Genomic DNA, 22,654 nt, shown 5'->3' with positions numbered 1-22,654 from the left:
CTGTTAGATGCCACTTCCACATAATTGAAAACATTGCTCTGCAGTTGCCAAGAGAGTAGATACACAAATGGAAAGTGGTGGCAGTCAAGAGATTGTCACCATGCCAGCCAGAGTCAGGTGGGCACACAGAGGGGGCTCTGGAAGGATGCGGTGGCATCTGGCCCCGCAGAACCAAAGCCAGGAAGGCAGAGGTGAATAGGAGCGGGCTGGGGAAGGCACAAGGCCTCCAGGTCCAAAGGCTGGCTATGACTCCAGTCTGCCTTTCACCAGCTATAGACACCCAAAACCTGAACTGAAGAGTGCTGGCTTGATAAAGTGCTTGCCAAAGGACCTAGGTTCTATGCCCAGAACCTGCTGAAGAGAGACAGGCAGCCGAGACTACTTTGGGAGTTCCAGGTCAATGCAAGTCTTGACGTTAAAAAATAGGGAGGGGGCCGAGGAGATTTCCCAGTGGATTAAGCTCTTGCCACATAAGCTTGTGGACCAGAGTACACAGAAGTGCCTGTAACCCGGGCTTTCCTATGGAAAGGAAAAGCTAGCTAGCCTGAACACGGAGACGAACTAGGAGGAAGGAAAGGCCCAACACCTAAGGCTTTCCACTGACCTCTGCACATAAACCAGTGGTACACACACAGGCATGTGTGTGCGCGCACACACACACACACACGCACATGCACACACACACACACACATGAAGATTTTTTTAAGGGTGATAATCCTTAAAGAATGACAACTCCCACATGCACATACATGTACCTGTATACACACACACACACACACACACACACACACACACCCCACTTTAATTTGTTCTTTGAACTCACCTGTGAATTGAGATTGGCTTACAGAGAGCTATGTTAAAAGAAATTAAATGAGATGTAGCAAGAGCACCCACACAGAGAAAGGGCAGAGGAGAGCTCAGGGGCTTCTTGGATGGGCCGGGGACAGATAGTTTGCTGGACTCCCATAGCATGCTACTGAAGGAGGGGGACAAGGTTGGACAATGTCCTACCCCAAGGATCAACACTCCATGTCCTTCACGTACAGCTGTGACTGTCCACTGGGGTGAGGTCTCGTTAAACCGAAACAGCTGTGCATTAGCCAGGAAGCACAAAGCCCCACCCTCCCAGACGAGCTGGATTCCAGTTCTGTGTGTGTGTGAGAGAGATGGGGTGGGGTAGGGAGAGGAGAGTGAGATGGGGGGGAAGAACACGAAGCTTAAAGCATCTTCCGGTGCACTTTAATCAAAATTCCATCATCACAAGAGCTCTTGTGGCATACAATGTCAGGATGGGCACATCAAGCTGGTCCTACAAATGGAACATCCATGGATCTGAACTTCAAACATGTATGAAAAATAAAATATATAATATTTATAGCTTTATAAATTTCCCCACTGAATCACTTTCTCTTTAAAATAAATTATGATATATGATGCAGCCTGGAGTCACTAAGCAAGTAGCAGCCAAATGACGCCCGAATCTCCAGTTCCGGAGGAAATACTTGATGGGGGATGGTCAGATGCTCACAGGAACCAATGTGGCTTACAAAACAAGCTCACTCTTCACAGTGGGCTGAGCATCAAAAGGAGGGGAGGCTTCTAATGGCTGTTCATCTTTTGTGGGGATTGTTGTAGAAGCTGCAAATGAACTTTTGGCACCAGATGAGAAGAGCAGCTTCTCAAAGCCAGCCCAGCAATGATCCTTTGGAGCGTGGGTCTGAGAGGTGGACAGGCTGGGGAGGCTGTGGGGGACCTTCTCCACGGCAGGGGGGCTGCTTTGGGGATTGTCTGAGCAGCTGGCCCTCCATCAGCTGCAGTTCCCTCAGAAGGAGAGACCAGAATGCACGTGACATCGAGGGAGAGGCCCTGTTTGGGGGCGGGTAGGCTTCTGTGCAGTGTTCAGTCAAAAGCAGGGATGTGCTACACACACAAGGGACCTAGGCCATACCGGTAAGATGACCGCACAGCCATCAAAGGGGACAGACAGGAAGCACACATGAGACACCAAGGATCCAAAAACGACAGGCAGGGCTGGGCTGCATTAGCATTTACAGGGACTGGTGGAGAGGCTCACCGACTTTACTAGAAACCCCAGCAGCAAGTGGCTCTGGACTCTTCCAGGGATTCTGTCACTACCCCCCAAAAACCCGACAAAATGGTAAGGAACAAATGAGCCTAAGCCAAGGGCAGCCGCGCAGCCTGCCTTAGAGCTCCGGCTCTCTTCTGTTCAGGCCAGAGGTTTTAGGTGAACGGGGGAAGAGATGCCTTGAAGTCCCCAGAACAGCCTGATGGATCGTGCCCTCTGCGACAGAGAGGGCAGCTACAAGTCCAGGAGCCGCTCTTCACAGGTCTCCACAGGCCACTTGGAAGCCCCTCCGAACACATCGACGTTGTTGTCCACCCACGGGATGATGTTGCCGGGCATGTTCGTGGAGCAGTTGGCGATGTTGATGATCTCCTGCGCCCGGAGGACACGGTCCCATATGTTGAACTGGCTAAGCTCTCCAACAAAGGCCTGTGTGGCATCAAATCTGCCTCCCACAGTGTCCTGGAAAGTGGAAACGGGCATGTTGGGATAGGTTCGCATGCAGAACTGGCCTCCTGACTCTCCAGAAGGCGAGAGGGAGGGAACCACATACTCTACAGGTTCTGAAGCCCCACCCACTTTACACAGGGGAAACTGAGGCAGAAGGGGATGACAGTCGCCTAAAGGCTGACTCTCAGCCCCTTTCAGGGGTGAAGCAATGGACCCGAGGAAGGAGACATGCACGAATCTGCAAGCCCCCAAGTGCTTAGGGACCAGTATGCTAGCTCTTCCCTGCCTGGGACCTGCTGGCTTCTTTGTTACCCCTTACCTAGACAGCAAGCGTCCCAGATCATCTTTCTTCCCATGACCCCCCTCCCCACTAGATGTTTCCTATGTGTCCTTTGCTAGATTTTGGGATCCTGAGCCAACAGTTCCAGGAAGATTTCAGTTCTACCACTGTGTAGCAGGCAATGCCAAATGCAGGGGCTCAAAGGGACACTGGAGATGCGTTCCTATAGTGCTGACCCACAAGGCAGCTGGACCCGAGCCACTACATGACCCTGTGACTACAAGGACATTCCCACAGCTTTGTCATCACACAGCCAGGGAGCTTGGGTGTCAGAACAGTGGCAGGGTCTGGGAGACCTTGAGCAAGGGCATGGGGATGCCAGGTAGCTGGCTTGGGCAGCCTCCTTGGTAGCGTCCGTGAGAGAGTACCCACCTGCTCCTGCCCCAGGATGAGCACACCCCCTGGCTTAATGGGGTGCCAGGGTGCCAGGTTTTCCCCAGTGCCCAGCTTCTCCCCATCCTGGAATGCTTCCCACATGCCGTCTCGAGTGGTCCAGGTGATGCAGATGTGGTGCCACTTGCCGTCACTAACAAACAGAGGCAGCTGTGCGACCTGTGGGTATCAACATGCAGGTGAGGCCTTGCCAGGTCCAGATCCCATGGATTCCTCCAGCGAAGGGGGGGGGGGACTGTCACCTGGGTTACTCTTCTTTCCACAATCCAGGACTCCTGCTGGGATTCCCTTCCCTGTCTTGTGAGTGACACATCAAACCCTATTTGCCTTGTGTGTGAGTGTCAATCAGGAGGCTGGGCATAGCTTCAGGACACTGGACATTCTTGGTTCTGGGCCTGGCTACCAACTCCCTTACTAGCCTAGGCTCTGTGTAAAACCTGGCAGGTAGCACTAAGAGACGTGTGTGTGTGTGTGTGTGTGTGTGTGTGTGTGTGTGTGTATACCAAGCCTCGCCTGTGTCAAGAGAAGGTCAGGAGACCTCTATATGCAAGTGCGTGTTAGTACAGTACAGGAGTGCGCACATACAGACCCGATACTCAACTACAGGCCAGAAGCCAGTGAGCACAGGTTGTGCTGTTGTTACTGTTGGTCTCCTAGCAACCTGAAGTCTCCCTCCCAGGAATTGGATGTTTACAAGAGGTCTAAAGGGAGAGGAAAACAAGACTCTGGGGATTACAATGTTATTTAGAACAATAAATCCTTGGCTCAGGGAAGCGGTTTCTGCTAGAAGCCTGGAAGGATCACTCCACTCCACAGAACTTCCAACTTCTCCACAATGCTCCACCCGGTGGCGGTTTGATAAAGATCACAGGCAGGCAAGGGTTTCTTCTTCTCCTCTCTCAAACGGAGGCTGGACCTGGGCCATCTACAGCAGGGCAGCCATTCAAATGCCGGACTAAGGACATTCTTTTTATTGTGTTGGATCTGACTTTAGGAGAAAAGTTTGAGTCATTTGTTTTCAAGACAGGGTTTGCACGAGGTGGCTGAGTGATCAGAGGCTCAAAACTCGGCTTTCAAGGAGCCGTCCTCACTGGGGCTGCTCTGGGGAAGGCAAGGCTATGGAAGAGAAAGAACAGTTGCCAGCGGCTGAGAAGGCTGGGCAGGAGTTGACTACAATGGTGCACGGGAGTGTGGCAGTGGGGCTGTTTTATACGTTTATTGTGGCGTGATTGTACAGCTGTCTGCACTAGTCACGGCCAGCTAAAACTAAATGTATGTTTAAAAGCTCAGTTTTGCCATATGTACAATTTATTGCAATAAACCTGATCCCTTTAAAAATCTACACTCTCACACAGGTGCCCTCGACCAGAGAGCATTTAGGGAAAGCCACATTTAGGGAGAGCCTCTGTTTGTGGGGACCTGCCTTCCTACTCCTTCCACTCCTGTGACATGGGGATCCTCAACTGCTTGCTGTTGGCCAGACTCAGAGCTGGGGTCTCCACAGGCTGCAGATACCCTCTGCCACCCCCATCCCACGGTCAGCACTCTGTAGAGGAAGTGCCTCCTCCACGCTGAGGAGGACAACCACCACACTCCCAGTCAGTAGCTGGCCAGGATCTGCTCTGTGTGCTACCGAGAGCCAGCGAGCAAGCGCTGACTTCCTCCAGCGTCTGCTCCCCTGGGCCCCGGGGAAAAGCTCAGTAGGCCTCACCTTGTCGTTGATGAGCAGCTCGATGGGATTATTACCCCACTCTATTAGCACAATCTCATTGGCTTGCCCAGGCACAGCGTAGGAGAACGGCGTACCGATGCCTGGCGAGGCACTGGACCGCAGCCACAGGCAGATGGTAAAGGCGTACAGCTCGGGCAATGTCTTCTTGATCTTGCCGTACAGGTAGTTTGTGCGGAGAGGAAGGGACACTTTGAATGCATCTGGTGACTTGAATGCACTGTTGCCTGGGTGGAAGAAGGAAGAGAGGTTGCAGCAGGGTAGCCTGGCCAGGTACCAGGACCCGTCACTCAGGCAGGCCGGGCACTCCAGCTCCTGGTCAAAGTGCCCAAACCCAGCAGTCCTGGGACAGTCCTTGACTCCTAGAAGCTTACACTCTGGTGGGAAATCAGTCCAAAGACAGTAGGAGGGGAGAGGGAAAGGGGGCGGGGACTTCCCCTAGGAGGACAGTGACTAGAGGAAGCCTGAGGGGCCAGTAAAGGATCCCAGAAAGCCTGTGACACAGAAGAGCTGTGGGTGAGAATCCCAACAGAGGCACTGGCAACTACGGCCCTCCAGGATGCTCCCAGAGGTGTGAAGGGAATGGAGTATTTTGTGAGACATACAGTAGACACCGTAGAGAACTTGTCTCTACCTTTTGTTCTTTTTTGAGATGGTCTCGTGCGCTTTTGTCCTGTAATTCCTACTCGGACCAGCCATCCTTCTGCCTCTTCCTGCTAAGAGCTGGGACTGAAGGTGTTCGTCCCCATATCCAGTCTAGCTCCGTCATTAAGGAGAGGAAGAGGCCTCAGAGCTAGAGAAATACTCAGCAGCTAAGCACATTTGCTGCTCCTCCAAAGCACTCAGGTTCAATGTCCAATGTCACAGGACATTGTTCACCACCATCTGCACCTCCCGTTCTAGGGGATCAAATGCTCTCTTCTGGCCTCCACACATGGCATACATACATATATACATACATACATACATACATACGCCTATGCATATATGCATACACATAAAACAAAAAACAGAATTAAGAGAATTCTTCATTCCTATCTGTTTCTGAGTAAAGGCCTTGCTATGTAACCTGTAGCCCAGGCTGGCTTTGAACTCACAATCCTGCCTTAGCCTAGTGTCTCAGGGGTTTGTGCAGGAATACAAACCCGAAGACACCTAGCAAGTCTTGGGTTTATAGATGCATGCCACCACTGCCTGCAAGAGGCTTCTTTGAATCCACAAATCAGACAAAAACAAAACACCCAGCTCGTGTCCTTTCCAATCACCATTGAGTCTCTCAGTCTCGGTGACTAAAAAGGGGAGGAAGGGATTTCCTGGATTTAATTTTCTTGTTCTTCCTCCATCAAGTCTTATTTCCTCCCATCTTTCCATGAGCACTCTGTCCCTCTGTCTTCTTTCTTAAGGGCAGGCTTTGAAACTCAAGGGACCAGGGTTTGTCCCCCAGGACCAGAGCACTTGATAAACATTGTGGATGCGCGAGCCTCCATCACTGCCATAGTAGATGATTACCACTGCTCAGGCAAAGGAGTCAGGCTTGGGGTCCTCACTACAGCCTTCCTCAGAAGTGGCAGTCCGTCTCAGTCCCTGCTGCGAAACCCTTTGCTCCTGACATAACCTTTCCTTCTCAAGAGAAGACTGCATTGCTGCACTGTTTTCTGGAATGTGGAATGGGGGCGGGGGAGACAGATGCATGCAGAGGTGCTGCCCGCCTCAGGCTAGCACCTGGCCAGAACTTTAGACCCTCTAGACCTTACTGGGAGTGGTAAGACCCTCCTCTCCCCATCTCAGGCTGTTCTCATGCACACCGCACATCTGAAGTTTTTGAAAACAAACTCTTACATGGCCCGGGACTTTCAGCATCATCTTGACTTAAGCTCAGATTAATGTACAGTTGTGTTACCCAAAGTTTGCAGGAAACAACACGATTCTGTGAGTGGCCATAGTGACAGCTGCCCTGTATGTAAGGATCAGATCCTGCCAGTGAAGGGGCCTCAGTTCCTCACACACTCAACTGCTCACTAAGCGCCCTTAAAGGGCCAGACAACCTTACTCCATCATGATATTCCAAAGTCCCGGGGCGCAGGCCTTATCTGCAGAGGTCTCCTGCACAGCCCAGCAGCTGAGTCCAGGGTCACTTTTCTGGGGTCTCTGGGCTTACTAGCTAGTATTTGCCCCTGCTTCTGAGGTTATGTAGTCTCCCCGATTCATCCTGACCTCCCATGGTAGGCATCTCTCAAAACAGGCTGTGGGCTATGGAGCACCTGCCCAGACTTGGAGACCTGACTGTCTCAAACACCTGAAAAAGCAAGCCCCCGGAAACACAAGGGTGTGCCCCCTGTTATGCTGAAGAAGCATACAGAAGCAGACAACACCCGCTCCAATTCTGTAGGTTGCACTGTTGTGTTGAGGCTTCCAAGAAACGACTTATCTAAGGTCACCCAGCTGCTGAACCAACAGGACCAGAAGTCCCTCTCTCCACTACACATAGCCACTGGTGCTCAGTCTTCAAGTGGCAAATGGCCGAGTTCTTAATGAAGGCATCATTATCTAATAAGGAGAAATGGCTTCTACTCTCACAGGTGGGCAGGCTTGCCAATTTAATAAGACTCGGGGTCGGTAATATCATTAGGTCGGTGACAACAGATAGGTTTAATTAGAGCAGGGAGAGCAGAGAGGCAGGGAGGGGCTCTAGCCTGACAACTGGTGCCCTTTATTTGAATAAAACAGCTTGGAGGTTCAGAGGAAACTTAGTTAGAACCAATTAAGGAATTAAAAGGCTTGACCAATAAATCAGAAGCTGCAGGTGGTAGACAAGCCTAAGGAGGGGGGCGGGCAGCCTGGGCCTTTGAAGGAGGAAGCTCTGGTTTCTCAGTGCCAGTGCCAACGATTTCAGCACCCAGCCAGCTGCACCTGGCCTGCTGGCCCAGATGCTGAGGACTTTACAAATGAACAGGTCTTTCAGACGAGAGAAATGGGTACACTGGGGACATGGGTGCTGTGCAAAGTCAGCTGCTACTTGCTGGGCTATAAAGAGCTTCACACCCAATAGGGCTAAAACCCCATTTCTTCTCTGGGATCGCTACTAAACCTCTCAGGTCTGCAGAGATTGAAGCATCGCTACGGTGTCATCTGTGCCTGCCATGGATACCTGTTGCGGTGCTAATAGAAGACACCGAAGCTACGGCTAAGCATCTGGCTCACATCTGATGTAGAACGATGGACCCAAGGACAGAAACTCCCCAGAGCCTTCCTAACTGGCCACATGCTTGCGCCTCTATGGGGCTCAGCGAGATGCTTCTATGGAACCTGGTGGAGTTCCAATTCATAGTGCACTTTGGGGGTGAGCATTTGCATACCCTTCTACACTGGCCATAAAGCAGAAGGAGCATAAACTCACAAGTGCCCAGAAACAAATGGCTTACCAGATGGTCATTTTCCTTTAAGACTCATTCCAGAACTGAGTGTGGGTGGAACACAAGGAAAAAGTCTAGCATTCCTGCGCTGGGGGAGTCAAAGGGAAGTCTGGGCCTGGAGATGGTTCAGCAAGTAAGAATACTGTTGGTCTTGCAGAGGACCCAGGCTCATTTCTCTGCACCCATAGGGAGCTTATGATCATTGCAACTCCAGTCCCAAGGGATTCAACATCCTTTCTAGGCTCCGTGGGCACTGGGTGTAAATGTGGTGGTATACATATGTATATAGGCAAAATACCATATACATATACTCTCTCTCTCTCTCTCTCTCTCTCTCTCTCTCTCTCTCTCTCTCTCTCNNNNGTGTGNGTGTGTGTGTGTGTGTGTGTGTGTGTGTGTGTGTGGGCGGGCATGCGTGTGACGCAGGAGCTCGGTGGTTCCTCTGAACCACTGTTGTAGAGACTTGGCTCTTGTTAGCCCAGCATCCTATGGCCGGTTCAGCTGTGGGCTTTCAGTGAGAACTAAGGAGTAAGAATGTGGGTGTCAGAACCAGCATGGCTGGCCTGAGCCCCTGCCTGTCCCTTCTGGTTTAGAACAGGTGGGGAAGCTACTAAGTATAGCACGCTTTTCCACTGGCCTGGAGTTCAAGGACAGATAATGGAGAGGCTCAGGTTTATGTCACTGTGACAAGTGTCTCAGGCTTCTTTAGCAAGTACTCATAAAGGAAACTTGCCTGCCTGAGAAATGAGCATTTTCTCATCTGTGAAATGGGTAGCATGTTCAGCATGCAGCCTGATGCTATGTCCATTGTCCAGATTTATACTGACTTGTCTCCTTGCTGGTAAGCTGAGCACTGTGCCAAGGGAGGCACAAGGCCACCAAGTCCCCTCTGGTTCTAGTCACCCCTTTCAGTCACTCACTGCTGTGCTTAACCCATGGCCCTCTGCCTCCCAAGGATCCACTGTGACTGTGTGGGGTGTTAGAGGTAGGATGCTGTGCCCCTGCCTCCCAAGGATCCACTGTGACTGTGGGGTGCTGGGTGTAGGATGCTGTGCCCCCTCTTGTCAAGCAAAAAAGAATCAGAGGCAGTTGCTCTGCCTGTTAAGAAGGTTCTGAGACCCAGTGCATCTCCCGATGTCACCTAGCAGTAGAAGGAAGACAGAGAAGAAACTATTTTTGAAAACTCGAGAATCAATGTCAAGTCACATGCCTATAATCCCAGCATTTGGAGGCTGAGGCAGGAGGATGGCAAGCTGCAGGCCAGTTTAGGCTGTATAATAAGATGCTGTTTCAAGCAGCTAAAACAAAACAAAACAAAACCCACAAGAACAACAACAACGAAAAGAAAACAGAATCTAAGTCAAATAGACAAGGCAAGGGAAATAACAGAAAACAGGAAGGCATTTCGGGAAACCGGGGACTGAATGAAACAATAGCCCAATAGCTCATGCCCTCCTTCACCTGACCCTTCTGTTCACTACAAGGGTCATGGGACAGTTTTCTATTGGACGGTGTCCTGTCAATCATGACATTGAACTTGTCTTTGTCATCTTAATGAATCTGAAATTCTGATTCTATACTCTCCACCACCAAACCTGAAAACCCACAGGCCACCCAGAGAGTTAGGGGTTGAGACTACAAACTGAAGCATTTAGGAGCCTTCATCTCCTCTTCTGTCTCTCATGGGAGAATCTTACCTAACACAGCATGAAATGGCAAGATGAACAGACTCTGCTGTACCGACTAGTTACCATTCGGCAGGAGGTCAGAGGTCAGGGTGTTTATCCAACCTGGTCTGGAGTGCCTTTGTTTCCCCGCCCCCCAACCATCCCCACCCCCAGGGTAATGCTGGTAGAGCTAGGAGCCCTATGAGCACAGACATCTAAGGATCATCTCCATGTTGTGCCACTACCACTGCTTCACTTATGTCCATAAATGGAAATCCTAGATCTGCCTGAAGTGGTAAAAAGGAGGCCACTCTCAGACAGAGCGTGGGGCGGGCGGGCACACAGCACCTACCTCGCTCCAGCTCGGCCACCCTCTGCAGCAGCGCGTTCAGTGTGCTCTCTGTCTTCTGCCGGTGAGCTGAGGTCTCATTGTGGAGCAGGGACTTCTCATCTTCCAGCTCCGCCACCTTGCGTAGCAACTGCCTCTCCAGTTCCCCAAGCCTCCGCTGGAGCACCTCTCGGAAGTCGCTCGGCAGCCCAGCATTAGACACATTTGTGCGGAGCTGGAGCTTTGGAAGAGCGGGAGGGAGAGAGATTCAGGCCAGTTGAATAGAAACTGTGGCACGCAGCTCCAGTGATCCAACAACACAGCAAGGAGCTTCCAGAGCAACATCAACTTGTGCCAGTGGCTCAAAGAGAACATTTTACTGATGTCTTTTTTTTGGGGGGGGGAGGGGGGAGGGAAAGGCTTTCAAAGTCAGACAAAAATTACTTCCCTGCAATATTTGAAACTTGTGAATCTCACTTTCTCCTCTCGAAAAGCTGCTTTTCTTCTCTTACCAAAAAGCCTAAAAATTTAGCCAACATCTATAATTCTATGTCATATAAAGCCCAAAACACAGGCAAGATTTTTTTCAAACAGTTAATCAATGGTACTCAAAGCTTTCATCTAGAAATGAACACGGTCCCCAAGTTCCAAAATGTTACAAGGGCAAACAGGCTCTGCGATATACCTGGAAAAGGACAGGTACAATACACTACTAAAGCCCAGACAGCTCTGTTTTTTAATGTATCCAAACCCTCACTTCCTATTTCTCTCACTCCTCTGCCATCACACTGGCTCGGAGGCAGCCAGCCATCCTCAGCCACGAGCCCTTGGCAAGCGCCTGAATCCCAGTGTTCCAGATTATAAACTGTAGAAAACTGGACCTGCCTCGAGCCATTCTCTATTACAAGGGTTAAAATTAAATAATCTGCCTGAGTCACACTTAGAACTCAAGAAGTGTGAGCTCTCAGTAATCATGACTCATGGATCCACAGATGCTGGAAATACTGTATATAGCAATCATGCCAAAAGAAACACTCCGATAATTTAGCAATAATTAACACCTGTAATTTAAACCTCATTTTTGCTAATAGGTATTTCTGATAAATGCTGTTAACAGAAATGTCCACACTTCTTAAACAAGGTGGGAAGATGAAAATTAATTGATGATTTCTTCCCCCAAAGTTCCAAATTACCCACGGGAGAAGATAGCGGGATAAAGTCCGTTCCCTTAAAGTCATAGCTAAGGGCATCTTTTAAAAAAAAAAAAAAAAAAAAAAAGCTGACTCGATGAAGAGTCGTTGTTGAGGTTAATAAGGGGCTTGCTCACATCCTGGGGGCGCTGGCTTTCCCCCTCCACTCTCCTGCCTATCAGTCAAGCCCAGTCCTCTCACACCCCGACCCAATTTGTCAAAGAAAACACCAGATGCCCAGGGGCAGCTGACCTCCGGTGGCAGTCTCAGCACTGGGTATAGCCAGCGGGAGCGTGTCCCGCTTCTGAAAGCGGAGGTTTGAAAAGAGGAAACAGGCTGCCGGGGTCACCTGGTATTGCCCTCCAGGCCTGGCGGTCCGGGTTCTTTAGTCAAAAACCTCGGTAAGTTCACGGTGAGTCTAGTGGGTAAGTCCCCGCGCGCGTCGGAATGGAGATGGGGTTGAGGATTTCACCTTTCCCATCGAACGTGGGGACAGAAGAGGGCAAGGAGACAAAAGGCCATCACAGTAAGGTTCAGAGCAGGAGCGAGACTTGCACCCCCGAACTCAGCTTTCCCTGTGGATGGGGGCGCCTAGCCAGCCCACGTACCCATTTCTCCCGCATCCTTAGTCCCACGATCCCGGGGACCACCACCCGCTAGATGCCACCGCGCACAGGTACCTCGAGGCTCTCCAAGCGGTCCTTGAGGGTTTGCAGCGAGCGGCTAAGCTGCTCCACGACGTGGCCCGGGTCCCGCGGCAGGTCGCCCATGGTGTCCTTGCCCGTGGACCCTGTGCCGCGCGCCTTGCCGCCCGCCAGCCCCTCGCAGCGGGCCAACTTGCCGGTGAGCTCTCGGATGGCTTCTCGCTGGGCGCCCAGCGTCTCCTTCTGCTGCACGACGGTCTCGCGCAGCTGCAGCACAGCGGCTCGCAGCTCCTCCTCCGGGCTCAGCGCGCCTCCTTGCATGGGCATCGCGGGCAGCGGGCAGCCGGCGCGCGCCGCATCGGGGGGCAACGCGGTGCACACGAAGCGACTGCCAGGTATCATCGGGCTGTCCTCGGCTCGTCCGGCGGCCACGGCGAGCGCCACGCCGACGGTCAGCAGTGCCAGCATCTCGCTGACCTGTGTGCTCACTTCAGCATGGGTCGCTGGCTTGCCGTCTGGGCGCCTTCGCGGCCGGCTACGTCCGTCCGAGCGCGGCGCTCGAGGGAACCGCGTGCAGCACGGAAAAGGCAGCACAAGCGCCGCCTGCCGTCGCAAATAGCAGCTCTCCGCTTTGCGCGGCGTTCTGGCCCGGGCTCTGCCCGCGCGCCCTTTCTTAAGCTTGGAGGGTGGGGCCACGGGCGCGTGGGGCTCGCGCCGCGCTCTCTGATTGGTCCGCCGGCGTTCGCGTCACGCGGAGGGCGGGGCGGGGGCGCGGGCGCATCGCTAAGCTGGCCCCGGCGGCTGGGCTCTGTCGTGGGCTGATTTTCTGAGGCGCGAGTGCAGGATCCCCAAGGCTCCTTAGGAGAGGAAAGTGGGCTTCGGAAACGGTCAGAGAAAGCGTTGACTGGACCCGCACGGTCAGAGAAGCCCCGAGGACAACTTGCCGCCCATGATGAGAGGTGTTGGCGCGGCTTCCGGCTGAGAAACCCTGACCGAGATGACTCCACTTGCCAAGGAGGAAATCTCCCAGCGGGACTCGAACCCGGGTTTTCCACGCGAGCCACCCACGCGTCCCGCGTGGGTTTCCTTGTTCTGGCGCGGGAAGCACGACGGTCGATTGCAGAGGCGGACAGTCTGTAGGCGTACCCAAAATCCCAGGCCCAACCCCAGAGAACTCAAGGGGAAAAACAGAAGAAAAAAAAAAGAAAGAAAGAAAGAAAAGAAAAACAGGCCAAGAGGGGCAGAAGTGGGTCCTGGATGCTGCAAGAAAGAAGGGGATGCCAACACAGAAGACCAGGAGGCGGTAGTCACGAGTTCACGCGAAGGTTCTTGTGCGGGAACAATATCCTCCTAGGCATGATCTTATTTATTTCGCATGACCTCGGTTTGATGAGAACATCCAGCCAGAATAAACATGATGGGGTCATGGCATAGAGTGGGGCCCCATTCTTTTTAATGGGGGAGTCCAACAAGTCCACTTTACAAATGTAGACTAGTATCATCAGATTCTTGGAGAAAACCTAATATTAATACCCAGAAATCCCCCCAAAAGATTGGGGGGGAGGGGTAATTTCAAAATCTTACCCATGGCTTACAAGTTCAGAACAGTTACACACTTAACAGAGCTGCTTTACTGTGAATTAAAAATGGAAAAAAAAAAAAAAGTTCCCCCTTTTTAAAGAAATCCTGTTGCAAGGTCATTAATCACATTATCCATTCTACCAGAAACAAATGGATTTGTCACTTGTGCAAAGAAGCTGGGGTTGATTCTGAAAACAAATTGTATCAAAATAAATGAAATTATTATGATAATACAAAATAGACTGCAGTGATTAATCTCTGGAAACCAAATTCTGACCTGTTTTGCACTTCAAACAATAGCTTCTGTTATGTAAATAGTTGTGGGGTTTTCAAGGACAGTGTTGCTAAATTATAAGGAAAGTTCTATTCATGAAAAATCTCTTCAAGGATTAAAAACTACAGACAGGAAATTCAGTCTCCACAGGATCCAGAGCAGAGGACCCAGAAGCAAGGATGGCTCAGGTAAGAAGAATATTCATCAATGGAAAAGGTAAGGTGTAGGCAGGGGGGTGAATACTGGGCTTATGGCTTTGTTGTCTAGACTCACCACGGAGGAGTTTCCCCTGGTTGGATTTGACCTTGAGTCTACCATTTCTTCCTAGACTTTCTTTCTTTGGCTACATGGAAACTCAAAAGCTCAAATACCCCCCCCCCCCCACACACACACACAGAAACTGCAGTCGTGAAGGCAACAAAATCTCAAAACACTTTCTAAAGTAGTACATTTTTAGAGGATGCTGTAAGGTACCAAATCCAGGCATGTTCAGAATTACCCAAATATAGACATGCTGCTTGAAGTTCCCACTCATAGATCTGATGCTCTTTTACTCCCAGGCCAGGGAAGATCTTAATTGGGTGTGACAATAGATTATCATTGTTTCTATGTAGTTCTCCGGTCCTTTCATGACATGGACTAATAATTCATATTTTGCAACTACTTGAAGCCAAGGCTTGTCCTTTTAATAATTAAATCAAATGCATTTCCAGAAATCTAATTTCCTCCTGACCAAAGAAGGTGATGTACAAGAAGACATAAAAATAGCATATATCCCCAAAATAATTGCTCTTAGACTTCCTACAAGAGTTCCCACTATGAGAAGGGATCTGCAGAGTTGCCAAACCCCAGATGGAAAGACCCAGGCATTGAGGATGTGATTTTCCTCTGGAGACAGTAAAATCAGAGGACTTAATGCTATTTGCAGTTTTGTTTTCCTGGTACAATGGAAAAATCTGCTGGTTTAGGAATGAGGCCTTCCAGTCCCAATGCCAACTGTTACTAGCTAAGTGGTTTGGGGCAAGCCATTTTCTCCTCTTTGGACCTCGTAGGAAAGATAAGGCAATTAGTGTCAACTCTTTAATGGCCCTTCTGGCTTTATTCAAGAGCCTGGTAGTTCCGGAAGGAAGGACTCCCTCCTCCTCGTGCCAAACGTTACAAAACATTGGTTTTCTTCTGTGTGGGCAATGAATTTCCTGTAGCCGAGGCAGAGTAGGGAAGGTCAGGCTGGTTGTGTAAACAGCAGATAGACTTTCATACAAGGAGATGCTCTGGCTGCGGCTGTAACCTGTTCCTGGCAGCGTGGGCTCTCTGCCTTGATTTCTTCCTCACAGCACAGAAACCGTCTACCTGAAAGATCCTGCGTGCATGACTCACACTACCCATGAGAAGGGCTGTGCAAGTAACAGAGCCCAGGGCCCACAGATTTTCCTGCTACTTGAGAAAGTCGTGCAGATCTGCAGCAGTGAATCACTGCCACCTAATCTCTTAGTGTAACCGAAACAGCAGCATAGTAACCACCCACTCATTCACTATGTCGGCTGGTCCCGGGGCAGCTGAGAACCTGGTAAGGACTTAACCCATGCCCACGTGCTGGGAATCCTGATGAGCTGTTCTACCTCCATTTTATTGCCCCATCTGTTTGGCTCCCTGGTTCTTCTCACATGCATTTTTATCTTGGTCTTCTGGGAAATGTGCTAATTTCCACCACGGTGTCAGAGGAACCGATCTTATACAGTCCCCCCTCCCCCTCTTCTGCATTTCCTCCCCTCTCAGCCACTTGGGAAGTCAAGAGTGGGGGCGTGTGCTCAATAGCACGGAATTCAAGGACAGCTTCCTGCAAACATGACTCAGGAACTGTCCTCGGTGCTGAATTTCAGTCCAAGGGGAGTTCAGAATGGGGTGTGAGTGTGTGTGTGTGTGTGTGTGTGTGTGTGTGTGTGTGTGTGTTGCATGCGAGTGTGCACAAGGGATTCAGTGCTGGAGGTGCTAAAGGATCCCGATTAATCCCCTGTAATACATAAAATGCTAATACCCTTTTATGAGTGTGTTTTTCACGAGACCAAACTGCCCAATAAAATAGAAAGGGAGTTTGGCGTCAGGCAGCACTTGTTTCAGTCCCAGTCTGATAACTCGAGTGTAGCTTAACCTCCCCGAGCCTTAGTTTTCTCATTTCTAAAATTAAAAGTAAATTTATGAGCAAGCATTGTTGTTTCTGGGCTTGTGTGAGACACTGTTTCCAGACATGTTTAGCATATAGCAGGCGCACAATAAATGCTAATGGACTTCTTCTCCCCTTCTCTCCACCAAAGCTGGGCCTGAATTATATAGGTCCTATTAAAAACAAAATTAAAATTTCCCTTTATTCTGTACACTATCCTTTAGAACTAAATACACTAAGAGTCTGGGGCAATACAAGCCAGCTCCCTCAGAGAGATGATGAGAGTTGAGAACTCCAGAAAAAATGTAGAAATCTCAGCAAGTAAAAAAAAAATCTACCCCTCTCTCTCTCTCTCTGTGTGTGTGTGTGTGTGTGTGTGTGTGTGTGTGTGTGCGCGCGCGCGTAAGATAAATTATGGTGTTATAAAGATTTAATCACGTGAACTATTTTGCATTTATGCTAACTTGGTGTTTATGCAAAGGGACCCAACTAAAAGACTGGTTGTATTTAACATTTCAGCAAATGAATTTAAATTGCTATGGGATGAGAAGCCTGCCCCTCTGATAAAGCAAATTTTTCTTTTTTCAGTGCATCTGGCTTCTTCCTGAATGATGTATCTCTGGTTTAATTTTGGAGCAAGTGATAGGAAACATTGACTTTCAGAAAATGTTCCTGTGCAAGGGCGTGTTACAAGTGGGTAGACAGCCATAGTTTGAGGAAACGGCTTGTTAATGTAGCTCCATGATTTCACCAAACAAATGAAGGCTCAGTGGTACCTTCTGGTTTCTAGCAATAGACAGGTCACTAGAAGCTGGGAATAACAGATTAGCTTGGTGTCTAAAGGGAATGGACTCTGGACAATGAGCTTACTGGGTATGATGTAACAGTTGGGAGAGGACATGCCTAATATAAAACCCCGAGCTTCGCCCCAAGCACACAAAACAAAGACCTCTTGAAGTTGGTTTGCTTTGAGGAAATCGAAGAGCATAGTCTCTCAATTTCTCTGTATTTGGAAACATAGGGATAATACTTCCTTTATATGGCTGTCTAAAAATTACAAAATTGGAACTGGGGAGATGGCTGGTTGGGGAGGGGAGGGGAAGACTTCTGAATATGCAAATATGGAGATCTGCGTTCAAATCCCTGAAACCCAATGTAGGGTGGAGACAGGAGACTCTCTAGAAGATACCCTGGCACACACAGCCGAAAATAACCAAGAAGCCCTGCCTTGAACAAGGTGGAAGGTAAAGATCAACACCTGAGGTTCCCCTCTGACTCTCATACATATGCTGCATACACACACAGAGGAGATGGAAAATTGATCTAATTGTGACAAAGATTGTAGCTCATTGTGCCCATATCAGTTAGGCACAGATAACTTGTGTGAACATTTGAATTTTAAATATTTATTTTTCATTTTATGCATATATGAGTGTGCTTGAGCAAATGTGTGAGCACCTTGTGCATGCCAGAGCCCAGGACAGAAGAGGGTATCAGATCCCCTTGACCTGTAGTTACAGACAGTTCTCAGCTGTCTTGTGGGTGCTGGGAATCAAACCCAGGTCCTTTGCGAGAACAATAATTGCTCTTAACCACAGAACCATCTCTCCTGCTTGGATGAACCTTTGAAAGTCCAAGCTGAAAGCAATTCTGTAGAAGTCCAAAGACTGGAAAACAGTTTTCAAAGGATTAAAAGGTGAGATAGCTACTTAACAGCAGAGCCTTGGTCAAATGTAGGCCTTTGATCTTCAGTGAAAATGTCATTTCTCTTTGCTGCTTCTTAACTTATTCACTGACCCTGAAAATGCTTGCCTTTTCTTCAAGAACTACTTCGTTAAAAGTGAATAAATTGTTATCAATTGCAATTACTATAATGTCCATAGAACTCGCCAGAGCATTCAGTATTGTCGATTAAGTTTAGTTTGTATTAGAACTTCCCATTGGAGCGGAGGAGATGGCCGAGTAGGTAAAGTTACTCACTGCCAAGCTTGACCACCTGAGTTTGGTCCCTGGGACCTACGTGATAGAGGGAAAAAATGACTCCTAAAAATTTTCCTCTGACTTCCAAATGTATGTTTTGTGTACACACACACACACACACACACACACACACACTTACACACTTGATGGATTATTGTTTTTACAGACTTTCCATTATAGGTTTCTATGCTCCTGTGTTCTGATTTTCTTGGGTTTTGAGCCAGCCTCCCTTCCTCCCCACTCCTCTCCCTCTTTTCCTTCTTTCGTCTTCAACAAATGTTCCTTAGGCTTTTATTACTGTCAAGGCACCATGACTACAGCCTCTCTTACAAAGGAAAGCATTTAATTAGGGCTGGCTTACAGTTCTGAGGTTCAGTCCATTATCATCCTGGCGGGAAGCGTGACCGCACACAGGCAGACGTGGTGCTGGAGAGGTAGCTGAGAGGTCTACATGGGATCCACAGCAGCAGGACGAGACAGTGAACCACTAGGCTGAGCTTGAGCCTCTGAGACCTCAAAGCTCACTTCCAGTGACACACTTCCTCCAACAAGGCCACACTTACTCCATTCCTCCTAACAGTGACACTCGCTATGGGCCTATGGGGGCCACTTTTATTCAAACCACCACAATACCCGTGTCTATAGTTGAGTGGTCCACAGCTCCCAGTTCTCTCACTAGACTCTCTACCTTTACAAGTTTATGCTTTGAATTGTCTTTACTGAGACAGATCTTTATGAGGCCCCAGGATCTAATTAACTAATTGCATGTTGGACATCTCAGGAATTCAGTACCTGGACCTCTAACTTGATGTGTCCTCAGCTAAAGTCCTCATGCTCCTAGCCATCCCTCACTTCTTCCTCCCATGTGCCTCATCTCTGGCATCATTAACATTTTCCACAGGATTCTGAATCTCCTCCATTTCCACCAATACTTTCCAATCCCAGGCCCTTTCTGGGTCCTAATTCTTCTGCATGTCAGTTCCTGGCACCACTTCAGCTCCACTAGTTTTGTTCTAAAGTAGACCGATACCTCCTAACCATGCTTTCTAACTCAGCATCTCCATTGGTGCTCACAGTTCCTGGAGTAAATGTCTCCTATTCTCAGATGCCACCAGTAGTTCCCTAAATAAATCTGTACACCTTTTGGTCTCCTTCATTCATTCCCAACCTTCCAGTTCAGCTCTGTTTTCTACTACATCCCTTTTGACCTGCCCTTTAATCCAAATTAAACAATCGGATGCTTTTTACACCCAGCCCACAGGCTTTACTTCCTCTAAGAAGTTCGCCCTGGGGCTGGAGAAGATGGCTTAGGTCTCAAGGCTGCATGTTGTTCTTCCAGAGGAACCAAGTTCAGATCCCAGCGCCCACGTTGGAGGCCTCACAACCACCTGTATCTCCAGCTCCAGAAGATCCAGCACCTCCTTCTGGTCTCCATCGACACCCACACATACATGGTATGCATAGTCACAGAAACACACACATGCTTTCTTAGTAATAAAATAACTTTTAAAGTTTGCATTGACATTAGTCATAATAAAGGATTGTCATCTACCGGACACTGTCTTATTATTCAGGCCTGTGGCTCAGAATCTTCTCTACTGGACTCTGGGCTCCTCATGAGCAACAGCTGGATCTGACAGATGTTGTTCTTCTTTATTTTCACCAATTCCTTTTAGATGTCATTGTTCGCAACTATGATATGTTGTAAGAAAGAAAGGAAGCGTTTGCTTAACATGTAATCTATTCTGTAACTGTAGAGAAAAGAGTTACTCTTTACATGGATCTAATAGAGAAATTGGGAATTAGCCTTTGGAAAAGACAAGGAAGGGGGTGTCAGGAAGTGCCGGGTGTTGTGGTCTGAATATAAGATGCACCCCCTGCTCCCGCTCAGGTGTTAAGCTCTTCATTCGTAACTTGGTGGCACCATCTTGGGGTGTTCTGAAAAGACTTGAGGAGGTAGAGCAGTGCTGCAAGTGGAACACGGGAGGGTGGGGGAAGGGTGCAGGAGGCGTGCACCTATGAAAGTTTATCTTGTCCTTGTCCTTGTTTCTCTGCTCTCCCATTCCTGACCACCATGAAGTGAACAGCCCATCCCTCCCCATGGTCCCATTGCCTAGGTGTTCTGTCCATGCATGGAAACCCTGGCTCTAAAGAAGTAACTCCACCACTCTCAGTCACTTTGTAAGTTATTTTGAAACAGCAAGGAAAGGCTCTAACATCAGGGGTGTTTGGAAGAGAAGGCAAAAGAAGGGCCGAATAAACCGACTGGGGGAAAAACAGGACATGTAGTTAGGAATCTCTGACTTACAGGCTTCTGTTTCAAATCTATTTGCAGTTTCCAAGGATACCTCAAGATAAATTTATCTCATCTCTAGTAGGTATCACTCACCTCTCATCTGCAACAAAGATGAGGTCAGTGCTTGGACGGAATGAATATGAGAAGGAACATTTGAGTCTTAACAATACTCAGTTTTTAGCTGAGCAGAGGAGAGTGGGAATTTGTGTCTTAAATGGCTGCAGACCTCGAATTTTCTGAAATTTCTCCACCAGTGTCCTGAGGCAGAAGCATCTTGCTAATAGGGATGCAGGGGTTAGCATTTTTAAACCTGGGGGCTTTTAACTTTAGCCCTCCGTGGGGGTTAAGTTGAGGTAAAAGGACAGACACCTCTCCCAGGATTATCAGAGGTTCTGAGCCCAAATCGTATTTGAAATGAGAGGGTCTGAGCCAAAGCAGGTTCTTCAGTTAAAAAAAAAAAAAAAAAAAACCTAAAAAATTTAAACTAACAGACTAGGATTGATGCAACCTTAGACTTTGCACCGTTGTTGTTGTTGTTGTTGTTGTTGTTAGAATGGGTGATTTTATTTTATTTTTAAAATTTATTCTTGAGAATTTCATGCATACATATAGTGTTTTTTGATCATATTTTCCCCCCTTCCAAATCCTCCCAGATCTGTCCCCTTGTCTCCCTGTCAACATCATGCACTCTCTGTTAATCTTAAAAATAACACTCTGAGTCCATTTACTGTCTCCCAATAAGCATGGGTGTGGGGCTGTCCAGTGGAGCAGGATAGACTTAGCAGGGACCACACCCCTAAAGAGAAGTGACTCAGTTTCCCTTCCTTAGCAGTCAATGTGAACTGAAACTCACACTGCTCTGTCCCCCCCCCGGCCCCTCCCCCTAAAACATCTATCCCCCCTAGAATCCTGATGCTCACACGGAGGGCCATCTCTTCCAACCAGTTCTGATTAGCTTTCGATGTCAACTTGACCCCGCCTAAGAGTCGTCTGAGACAACCTCGGTTGAGGACCTGCCCAGATCAGATTAGTGAGCAAACACATCTGTGGAGGATTTGTTTTGTCTGTTAACTGATGTAAGGAAGGCTCAGCCCACATCGGGCAGTAGGCACATGGCCCTGAACTATGTTTAAAAAAAAAAAAAATTCCTGTGGTGGTGGTGGTGGTGTCTGTCGTTGGTGATGCTTGCCTTTAATCCCAACACTCAGGAGACAGAGGCAGGTGGATCTCTGTGAGTTCAAGGCCAGCCTGGTCTACAGATTGAGTTTCAGGACACCTGTCTTGAACAGTCTGTTCCTCCAAAACAAACAAAACAAAACAAACAAACAAAAAAAACAGCATAAAAGCTAACAGTATAACTGGGTCTCTAAGCAAGCAAGCAGCGTTCTCTGTGGAGTCTGCTACACTTCTTTGGCTGTGAAGCGATTTCCTTGGTGAGTGATAACATCTCATGGGATAGCAAGCAGTCCCTACTGCCTTCAAGTTCCTGCATGTTTTCCCTCAGTGATGGACTGTAACCTGGAATTTTAAGCTGGAATAAACCCTTTCCTCCCTAAGTTACTTTTGGTCTGGGTGTTTTATTGCAGCCACAGAAAGGAAACTTGAGCATCTGCTGAATGAAAGACGGGAGGATCGTGTGTGTGTGTGTGTGTGTGTGTGTGTGTGTGTGTGTGTGTGTGTGATACAAAGTCTTACTATAGACTGTCCTAGAATTTGAGATGCTCTTCCTAGAAATAGTTTAGATTTTCAACCAAAATATAAACAAAGGTCCAGTCAGTTCCACAGGCAGGAAACATACAAGCAATATTTGAATAAATAATGGAGAATCTTGGCAATTCCATGTCTTTGAAAAATTTGTCAAGATAATAAAGATGGTTACTCCTTGAGTTATTATATAGTTAAATGTTTTTGAGCTTGCATCCCAGGCCTTGCTTTGCCCCTTTATCTACTACCTGAGTGTTTAGTCCCTTACTGATTCAATTATTAACATAAATAAACTGTTGGTTGCCACATGAAAAAAAAAAAGAAAAATAAAGAAAGATGGGAAAAGATGGCATAGTTCAGATTGCTCATTTGAGAGGAACTAGACCGTTACATCCTCTACCAGGGAACCATGTTTGT

The 22,654-nt window shown here is 48.6% G+C and overlaps 1 protein-coding gene across 1 annotated transcript; it reads right to left on the bottom strand.

Moving 5' to 3' along the window:
• Window positions 1-1,223: 1,223 nt before the first annotated feature.
• Window positions 1,224-12,880, bottom strand: Nptx2 (neuronal pentraxin 2). The gene is made up of 5 exons (XM_021186955.1): window positions 12,278-12,880; window positions 10,432-10,648; window positions 4,982-5,226; window positions 3,250-3,429; window positions 1,224-2,549 (listed from the first exon to the last, which is right to left on the bottom strand). The coding sequence occupies exons 1-5, from the start codon at window positions 12,707-12,709 to the stop codon at window positions 2,322-2,324; spliced, it is 1,302 nt and encodes a 433-aa protein (XP_021042614.1). The 5' UTR covers window positions 12,710-12,880; the 3' UTR covers window positions 1,224-2,321.
• Between the last annotated feature and the right edge of the window lie 9,774 nt (window positions 12,881-22,654).

The sequence above is a fragment of the Mus pahari genome, chromosome 23, assembly GCF_900095145.1.
Source record: "Mus pahari chromosome 23, PAHARI_EIJ_v1.1, whole genome shotgun sequence".
In the NCBI taxonomy this organism is placed as follows: Eukaryota; Metazoa; Chordata; class Mammalia; order Rodentia; family Muridae; genus Mus; species Mus pahari.
The sequence above is the reverse complement of the archived record's forward strand: the minus strand, read 5'-3'. Positions and strand labels throughout refer to the sequence as shown.